This window comes from Epinephelus moara, chromosome 8 (genome assembly GCF_006386435.1).
Source record: "Epinephelus moara isolate mb chromosome 8, YSFRI_EMoa_1.0, whole genome shotgun sequence".
Lineage (NCBI taxonomy): Eukaryota > Metazoa > Chordata > Actinopteri > Perciformes > Serranidae > Epinephelus > Epinephelus moara.
Window position 1 is genome coordinate 25,679,139 of NC_065513.1, and position 9,888 is coordinate 25,689,026.

General features: G+C 40.2%; 1 protein-coding gene across 2 annotated transcripts in view; it reads left to right on the forward strand.

Moving 5' to 3' along the window:
• LOC126394011 (coiled-coil domain-containing protein 112-like) overlaps positions 1-9,731 on the forward strand; it is a 21,833-nt gene extending 12,102 nt beyond the window's left edge. Inside the window, exons 2-15 of one of the 2 annotated variants that reach the window (XM_050050533.1) lie at positions 3,001-3,057; positions 3,597-3,721; positions 3,889-4,010; positions 4,232-4,321; positions 4,615-4,690; positions 5,774-5,900; positions 6,236-6,352; positions 6,553-6,690; positions 7,747-7,868; positions 8,103-8,229; positions 8,337-8,504; positions 8,704-8,802; positions 8,905-9,023; positions 9,498-9,731. In XM_050050533.1, coding sequence (XP_049906490.1) covers positions 3,013-3,057; positions 3,597-3,721; positions 3,889-4,010; positions 4,232-4,321; positions 4,615-4,690; positions 5,774-5,900; positions 6,236-6,352; positions 6,553-6,690; positions 7,747-7,868; positions 8,103-8,229; positions 8,337-8,504; positions 8,704-8,802; positions 8,905-9,023; positions 9,498-9,528 — 1,506 coding nt within the window. In that variant the 5' untranslated portion in view covers positions 3,001-3,012 and the 3' untranslated portion in view covers positions 9,529-9,731. Of the gene's footprint in view, positions 1-3,000; positions 3,058-3,596; positions 3,722-3,888; positions 4,011-4,231; positions 4,322-4,614; positions 4,691-5,773; positions 5,901-6,235; positions 6,353-6,552; positions 6,691-7,746; positions 7,869-8,102; positions 8,230-8,336; positions 8,505-8,703; positions 8,803-8,904; positions 9,024-9,497 lie in introns of those variants that run through there. The other variant, XM_050050534.1, reaches the window with a different exon arrangement.
• The last annotated feature ends 157 nt before the right edge of the window (positions 9,732-9,888 follow it).

Below are 9,888 nucleotides of genomic sequence, written 5' to 3' on the forward strand. Positions count from 1 at the left end.
CTAATTGGCAACTGGGTGGCGCTATAACAACAGAAAAATGCTTAATAATGGCTAAAATGTGACCGATTGCTGTGGCTCCCCCTGTGGCCCAATGTTGTTGGGTTTTTTTCTAATTTTTGGTATGACTAAATCATGGTATGGTATGCTGTACATAATCACAGAAACTGTCAGTGTGTCATTCTGTCAGTCAGTCATTCTGTCTGTCCCACGTTTTTCTACTCATTGACGTGGTCAATCTATGTGAAGCTGCACATAGGCATTGAGGATTAGCATAGGTAGAAGGTGACAAAGCTACCAATGGGTATGGACTAGTTTGATAATAATTTGCAGGACTTTATGTGTAACGTATAGCTACTTTTATTTGAGTAAAAGAGCTGAGTACCTCTTCCACCCTGACATACAAACACCTGTTGCTACCAACTGAGCTATCTTCATGATGAAAGACTGTGAGAGTGCAGCTGAAAGGTCTGGACAAAGCTGGTAGGAGGACCTTGAGTTGAGATATTTTTTTTTGTCAAACTAGGTTTTATTTGTTACTTTCTGACACATTTTCTCACAGGATGTTATCAAGAAAAAAAAGAGGTCAACATGTTTCCCTCACGAAGGACAACAAAAGAAAGAGTGGCCTTGTAGTTTATTTTTAGAGCTGACCTAAACGCTAACACTCTTTGACATTTATATTTTTGTACCCTGTTTGGAAATCCCCGTCTTTGTAGCAGCATGTTTTGTTTGATTTGTTATGCCAACCACTGGAGCGTTTGTCTGATTGTCTCATTTGTCAAATTAAGCGAGTCCCTCGGCTGAAGACGAAGACAGGAAATTGTAACACTCTTCATTAAGGAGAGCGGTTGCTATTTATGTTGCGATGACAACTCTGTCTCTGCACCCCTGGGAGAGACCATCCCCAATATCTGCACTCAATAATGGATTCAGGTTTCTAATTATACTCCATCTCACTCTATCTTTCTCCCTCCTCTTGTCTCTCTGACTGTCACTCGGCCAGCTCTCATAATAATTATAGCTGTTGGCCATCATAAAAAGGCTGTTACAGAAATAAACCAAGGCCTCAGTAGAAAACATGGACAGTTATGTGAGTGAGTGAGATGCGTGGGTAACTCTAACCATCTAGTTGTAGCGAGGTAGACTATGGTGAGCTGTTTCTATAGGGTACCTCAGGAGCTGGGCTGCAGCAGTTATACTAAATGCTGATTTCAATGAATGTTTTACAACACTACTTCTCCTGGCTATCACAAAAATAAGTCAAAATGAAGTCATGGGTCTTTATAACCTGCCACTCATGGGAAACAATGGGCCCCAGGGCACAAACGTGCAGAAGGCCCCACCACCTCTCCTGCATAGAAACAAGGCAGGCTGGCTGTACAGTTCTTTTTGTTGTTATTTTATGTCTCTTTGTGGTCCTCATGCATCTCCCTGTAGTGTGGTGTCTCTTTATAGTTGCTTCGTGTCTTTCTAAAGTTGTTTTGTGTGTCTTTGGGGTCTTTTGCATCTCTTTGTCGTAGTTATGCATCCCTCATTGTTGTTTTTTTGTCTCTTCGTGGTCATTTTGTGATCATTTGTAGTTATTTTGTGTCTCTTTGTAATCATTTTGTGACACTTTGTAGTCATTCTCACTCTCCTCTCTATGTAGTTCTTTTGTGTCTCTTTGTAGTTGTTTTGGGTGTCCTTTTGCATCTTGTGGTAGTAGTTATGCATCTCACTGTGGTTTTGCATCTCATTGTAGTCATTTCTCTGTAGTCATTTTGTCTCTTTGTAGTTGATTTTTTGGTCTTTGTGACCATTTTGTGTCCCTTTTGTAGTGTTTTGTGTCTCTTTGTAGTCATTCTGAGTCTCTTTGTAGTTGTTTTGGGTGTCTTTGTCATCATTTTGCATCTCACTGTAGTAGTTATGCATCTCTGTGATAATGTGTCTCTTCGTAGTTGTTTTCTGTCTCATTGTGGTCATTTTGTGTCACTTTGTAGTTTTTTTATGTGTCTTTGTAGTAACTTTGGGTCTCTTTGTAGTTGTTTTGCATTTCTTTGTAGTCATTCTGAGTCTCTATGTAGTTGTTTGATGTCTGTTTGTAGTTGTTTTGGGTGTCTCTATGGTCCCTTTGCATCTCGTTGTAGAAGTTATGCATCTCTCTGTGGTTTTGTGTCTCTTTGTAGTCATTTTGTGTCTCTTTGTGATCATTATGCATCTCTCTGTGGTTTTGTGTCTCTTTGTAGTCATTTTGTGTCTTTGTAATTTTTTGGGGGTGTCTCTATGTAGTTGTTATGCGTCTCCTTGTAGTCATTTTTGATTCTCTTTGTAGTTGTTTGCCTCTCTTTATGGTCATTTTCTGACTTTTTGTAGTTGTTAATCCCCCTTTTAAAGTCTTTGTGATTATCTCTGTGTCTCTTTTGCAGCTTTTTTCATTTCTTTTTAGTGTTATTGTACCTCTTTGTGAGCATTTTGAGTCTCTTCCAGGTCAGTTTGTGTCTCTTTGAAAGACTTTTTGCAGGTGAAGGCCAGGGAGCCTGGCACTTTGGGCTCCTGGGCCTGTGCTCAGTAGGCATGTTCGATAATCCATCCATGCTGTCATTAAAGTAGCCTGGGTCAAGACTTCTGAATCCCCCTTAAATCTCCATAATCCAAAAGGGAAGTCAGTCTGATTATCAGGCCACCACTGAGGACAGTAAGATCTTGTTTTAGGTAGATTTAGTACTTTAATTTGGGAGACTGGCAGTCTTAGGATGAATTTACATTTATCAGCTACACATGGTGGGTGTTTTATAGGCTGATTCCAGTATTTTAGGCCCCTGTCATTCTCCAGGTTACATCAGGGTTGTCTCCTATAATGAAGTCTGATCATCAGGTCCTGATGGGAGCTGGTACAGTACTAATATGCTCCAGTTTAGTCCAGTATTTAGATCTTATCGTCTAATGATAAGCAGCTCCCTCTGCTGGTATGAACCACTAACTACAGCAGCACTGTTTTAAATAAAGTTTATTTGGTTACAGGTTCCCTCAAACATGGCCGCCTTAGCAACCACACGATGTGCCGAACAACACTGCTCGGTAACTATCACAGAGCTATTTACTGTAGTTGTGCTCAAACCTATTAGTTAGTCGACAACATTTTAATTATCTCAAGTGTTTAATATTTTCAGGGAAAGCAGGAGATATGATGTAGTGACGGGCTAGCGGTCCAGTGCTAGCTAACGTTAACGTTAGCTGAGTGACAGGAGAGGAAGAGCACCTGCTGACGTTAACTTAACGGTTTTATTTTAGCTTTACACACTAGCCACTAAAGTACCGCTATCTGATATACACTTACTGTCAGCACTTACTGTCATTAATTTGTGTAATTATTTTGGAGTGTTTGTAGCACTTTTAAGAGGATAAATCACTCCTACTAGCTTCTGTCCGAAAATGGATGCCTTGTGTATCCCTTGGTTACCGATTGTGCTGCGGTGCCATTTAACGAGGATCTCCGTGTTCCATTATCGGACAGGTTGAGGACGCTCCATCCAAACTGGATTAAATTTACACCTGCAGGTGTTATACAGTACACTATGAGCAGCATTTGTGTTTTCCTTTCACTGAATGAACTTGAGCAGGGAGATGGAGACTCCAGCAGTACCCAGCAGCTCTGCATATCACCTCCTGTCAGCAGTGACTGCAGTGATCAGAGGCAGAGAGCTGCACTGTTTCTCAGGGAAGCTGAGAAAAACAGGAGGCTGTAAGTGAAGCTATTCTGCTTTATTTTACATTTAATTCTAGATCACTGTAGAGATACCGTGGCTGGATAAAATGACAAGAGAGCACCACAATAAGTGATATCCATCATTACCTTAAAATTGACGTGTCTTCACCTGTTAATCATGTAATATATGTCTCTCTTCACAGGATTGAAAAGTTGGAGAAGGAGAGGACACTGAGTGTTCAGTGCAGGAAGAATGGGTGGACAGATGTGCCTGGAGAACTGGAGCAGTACGAGAAAGTGCTGGAGGAAGAAAGAAATGCTGAGAGTGGGTCTTTCTTTGCATTGCAGTGGCCTAGTTTTTTCCCCAGATGTTTTAATGTGGTGGGGTGATAGGACCCCTGAGACAGCATTATTACCATGGGGTATAAAATACTGTGAAGTGGGGTAATAGCAGTAAACCAAAGTTAAAGTAAATACTACCCTCAACACTCAGTGTTGATTAAAAAAAACTGCTATTCATTATATTTATGCATCTTTTGTCTTTAGAGGTGAATCTTCAGAAGCAGCTAGTGAAGATTCATAATGGTGTGAGGAAATTTCAGAGACAGCTAACAGATGTGAAGCCGACTCCTGAGTGTAAGTTTTATACCTAGCAGTGTTTCTTCATAGTACCTTAAAAACAATCATACGGTGTTATTCTGTCGTTTATTGAGCCATCTTGTGAGACAATCAGTATTTTTTTGTCATCGTTAATATCAATATTTGTACCATTCTGCCACATCAGTCTCTCCGTCTCAATTTCTCTCTCTGTCTCTCCCTCTCTTTATGTGTCATTTTGTCATATGGATAACTGTAAATTTATAATGTTCTGGACACATGACATCTATTGCACGTCAATGATGTTTCTGCATTTCCTCTTGGGCTTACAGTGATTGAAAGACTGGAGGAAATAATGTCAGAGGTGGAAATCTCAATAAACACCCTAAAGGAGGAGCAGCGGTCATGGTAACAGGACACACCAATACTAACCATTTTAGACCAGTATTGATTTAGAAACCAGGAAAATATAAGTAAAGTCTAAAATGTATTGCACTTTAACAAAATAACCCTTTAAAGGAATACTTCACCTGCAAGATAATCATTTGTATGTCGGTTATTATAACAATTATTTATTGATTGATTGGGGACAACATTAACAACAGCAAAACTATATCAAAACATCAGTTTACAAGCTCTCACACAACTCATGCAGTATAATCCAAGTCTCTTTTATCTAGCCGTATGCTGAGTTCTTCCCAAACACGTGGCTTTTGTGAAAACTTGATGATTTAAAACATGTTAATACGAACAGTCCAGCGCATGGCTGAGTAGCGTGTCTGGGCACATGCGGAGATGATATGCATGTGCATGTTCAGGCATGCTCAGGGCGCACTACATGTAAGCAGAAGTGTTTTAAATCATAATGTTTACATGAAATTGCATGTGTTTGGGAAATACTGAGAATACAGCTGGATAAATGAGACTTGGATTATACTGCATGAGTTTTGAGTTTCGATATAGGTTTGCTGTTGTTAAACACGGTCCCAGTTTACTTCAATTCAGGAAGAATTTTCGCATTTTTTGGATTCTTCGTTCACTGTGGAGGCATGTGAAAAAACTGAATTTTCTTCCCAAATTCAGTGCAGTGAGTAATTGCTATACAAATGGTCATTTTACAGTTGAAGTATTCTTTTAACAAATATTATCTTCAACTTTTGATGTTCAGTTAATCACAGACATGGAGAACACAATGTTATAAATATTACAAACACACTATTTAATAGAATGCAATCCAGTACTCGAGGATGGGCAACGTTTTTAATCCAGTGAACAAAAATGTAGTTAAATAAAAACACCTCAGCACAACATTCTCAGACAAGTCAAACTAAAAGTTAAACTATTACATGGCAATGTTCACCCAAGCAGGCAGACAAGTTACAGCAACAGATCAGTGTTTGCGCCACACTTGATATGAATATATTAATTTTAATAAATTAACTGTACACGAAATATGAATGGTCGCTCTTTGTGTGTCTCTGCTTCTCTCAGTTTTGAGGAACTTATGAAGGAGGAGAGGACGTGCAGACAGGAGATCGCTGCTTATGAGAAGAAGATTGAAAACTGGAGCCTTGCTGTCAAATTAGACCCCAAACTACCCACAGCCCCCACTGTTAAGGTCTGCCTCTCCTCATCTTCCTCTTTTCTGTATTTTCTCTATTGTACATCACTATACAATGAAAAGAGGAGGGAGAGCCGGGATTGTGTTTGAATATTGAATCTTAGAATTAGATTGTGCAATATAAATAACGGAAGATGTTACACCTTTTGAGCTCTTGAGACGAAAAAAAATCAAACATGTTTTAAATTATGAGAAAGTGTTATTGTATAAGTGTATATTTTGTGTAGTGTTAGGAGTCGACAGGCAAAAAACGTATCTTGTTCTCAGTGTCTGTTTTCAAAATGCGTCCACAATTCTGAGCCATGCCTTCATGGTGTTATTTTTTCCTTAAGACCAAACCCCCGGACAGAGACCTCCCTGCAGAGGTCAGAGCACTGGAGGCTTTCCTGCTGAAGACAGGAGGTCCTTGTGGTGGCTGGGACCAATATGACCACCAAGCCTTCCTCAAAGTAAGACATTATTGTTACTCTGCTTCGATAACTTTCTTCTGCCATCTTCCACTCACAGATCATTGTAGACAGTCACTGAACACAACCACTTAAACTCAGTGTTCGATGTTTTGCCTCAGGCACCTTAAGCAGATGCTAAGCCAAAGGTCAGTTGCCGCAGGATCCCTGTCTGACTTACTCTTATCTGTTCAAATGTACAGGTCTGGACAAAGCACAGTGGGCGAGCAGCCTACAGGAAGGAGGCCAAGCTGTACCTGCCTGGTAAAACACTGGAGGAGATAGAGGAACATGAGGACTGGTATCAGGAGCTGATCCACTTGCAGGACAGAAAGAGAGAGGTACAGATAACACATGTATGAGCTCTAAAGGAAAGCGAACCTCAACACCACATCTCATCAAGGGCGTAGGCTTTTTTTTTAATATTTGGGGTGGCACATATTAAGCAGGGGGTCTGAGGGTCCCCTCCCAAGAAATTTTAAGCAGCAAACACTTGCTGCAGATTTCTGTGCTTGATTTTGTGCCTTTTTCTGCATCAATGTGTGGTGGAAATATCTTGTTATTTCCTGCTTCAACCATACATAGTTACTTGATCTTCTTTCCACTTTCTGGCAGATTGCAAACATTGGTTTTGAGGTAGCATACGGCCACCACCTTCTTTACTGGAGGCAGTGTTTGGGGTCTATGATTCGCTTTCTAACAGTTCACCGAGATGAAAGTCCTCTGCCACTTTCGTGTTTTTATTAATGTGAGAGCAGATACATGTGCTCTAAATCAGGGGTTCTCAACCTTTTGTAACCTAAGGCCCACTTTAGATTGTTAGAAAAAAATTCAGAGGACCACCTTCTATAAAAAACATTACATGACCAAAAACAAGGTAAAAAAAACTGGGCTGTAAGTATGTGTTATGTCACTGTTAGCTGTCAAGATAAGGTAAGAGATAAGATAAAATAAGAGTCTGCTCTGTCCTCTCTTGTGTAGTGCATTAGTGTTGTCTGTCCAGTCCAGTTTTTTGTTCAGATGAACACCCAGGTACTTGTAAGATTTCACCATCTCAATGTCCACTCACCACCAGCTTTTTGTTTTTTTTCCTGCATTGATCTGGAGGTGGTTACTCTGGCACCAGCCCATAAATGTTGTGATGGCTTTCTGAAGTATGTTCCTTTTTCTTCAGGAAATATTCTCTTGACATCCCTGGCACAGGGTTGTCTCCCACATCACATTTTTCATTTGAAAAACCAATCCATCTCGTGTCACTGCATCCAGGCTCTTTTTATTCTGTATAAACATGACCTAACCTGGAGCTCAGGAAGAGGTGTTTGGTAGCTTTGGTACTGTCCTCTAAATAATTTGCAGTTTCCATCAATTTCCACTACTTGTTTTCCTTCCATACCCAGGCTATTCAGCGGTGGAAAGCCAGCAAGCATCAGGAACGCCAGACCAGAATACAAAGTCAGGAGGAGGCAGAGGAGGCAGGAAGGAGGGAGAAGGAGGCCAAGAGCAAAGCCCACCAACACAGGTGAGTCAGAAGTAGAGCAAGCAAATAAACAAAAAGCAAACATTGATTTCATGGCCAAAGCAGTGAAGTGCACCTTCAAGTCATAAGATCTGACCAGATCTCAAGAGCGCTGGAGGTGTTTGATTGGTCGCCTCGAGTACAGGGGAATTTGAGGGCTTTGTTTGCTCATAGTCTTTGTTATTGTCACCTTGGTGTCACATCTTTATTAGTTAGTTCTATCATCTTCTGTTTAAGAACTGAGGAGGAGAAGAGGGAGGCAGCACGTCAACTGGAGGAGTGGAGGGAGGAGAAGAGAAGAAACGAGGAACAGGAAGAGGAGCAGAGGCTGGCAGAGGAGATACAGAAGAGGAGGCAGGCAAAGGTACTGTAGTTATGGTAATTTACCATCAAAGATAGTGCTTTGCGTGTTTGAAAGGTGCATGTTTGAAAGAAGTATTTGGCTTTATCAAAATTATTTCTGTTTATCAGGAAGCGCGTCGCCGCCAGCTGGAAGTGAAACTGACAATTGAGGAGCAGCTACGACTAAAGAGAGAGGAGGAGGAGGAACAGAGGAGGAGGTTAAGAGAGGAGGAAGAGAGGGAGATGGAGGAGAGGAGAAGGGAGGCAACAAAGGGCATCAAACGCTTTAATGAGAGGGTACGGAGTCTAAGAATCACAGAGATGCAGAGAAACTCCAGTCTCAAGAGCACCGTTTATGTTATGTGAGGTCGTGATTTATTTAAGGAATGTGAGGTTTTATCAGTTTTTCAAATGTGTGAATAAATAGTGAGGGTAATGTTAGCAGACAAGTCACTATGGTATGTAAAATACAAAGGGTGTCTTTGCCTTTCTGCAGGACCTTAAACAGGTGGAGGCAAAGCTTCAGAAGAAACAGCTGAGGGAAAAAGAGGAAGAGGAAAGACAGAAGAGAATCACTGCTAAGTTGAAAGAGAAGGTAAGAGTTATTCTGTGAACAAGTCAAATGATAAACAAAAAGAGAAACATTTAATCACAAATTTAAATATCTGAAATAAACATGGTTTTGTTCCTCATTCAGGTGGACAGTCACATCAGCAGAGACCCCTCCAGGCTTACCCGTCCCACTAAGGGATGGGAAGAGCGAATGAAACACGTTGGACCTTCAGTAGGAGGGCCTATGTTACAGATGTTTCACAGGTGTGATTGCCTAAACATTTATACAGTCACTAGCCCACAACATTTGTTAGGCAGAAACAGGTGCGTTGAACACCCTGTTTTGTTATGCACTACCTTTTAATATGGTGGTAATTAATTCAATTCGACTCAAAGAGCTTTATTGACATGGGAAACATATGTTACATTGTCAAAGCAAGTGTGAACTAAATACAAAAATTGTACGTACAATAGGTAAAGATCGAATTTGGTTTATAGAAACATCACTGCTGATTTAACACCACTTACACACCCACCAAATGAAAGAAAACATACACATACCTCAAATCCTGTTGCACACTGTTGCACGTCATTTCACACTGTATTATGGAAACATTTCAATCAACCCAGAAAGCGTTTTCAGATTGAACGTGTCCTAGGTTCATATTAAGGAATGTGTAGGGTAATAATTGTGGGTTGATGTCTGAAACACTGAAACCTTCTGTCATTGTGTTTCAGAGCTGTTCCCACATGGAGACAAGGCCTGTGATAAGCAACAGTGGACGTCAACTGAACAATCCTGAGATGCATTCAATGTGTTGTCTGTTTTTATAGTAATTAAATTCAATGAAAAAAATTACACTAAAGGCCTTTAGCACCAGATTGTGCCTTTTTTTTAATCTACTGTGTGCTGCTGTTTTAGGTTTTGTACAATCTATGAATTATAAAACTGTAAAATAAAAGCTTGTCACAGTTTTGTATAAATCTCAACTTTTGGTGGTCTGTTTTTGCTTTGTTACAATGGTTAAAATGGAAATAGTGTTATTAAATATTCACCAATTTTTAGCAAAATGTTTATTCTTAAAAAGAGGAAATTTCTCAAAAAATAATATCCCTAAAACACAATCAG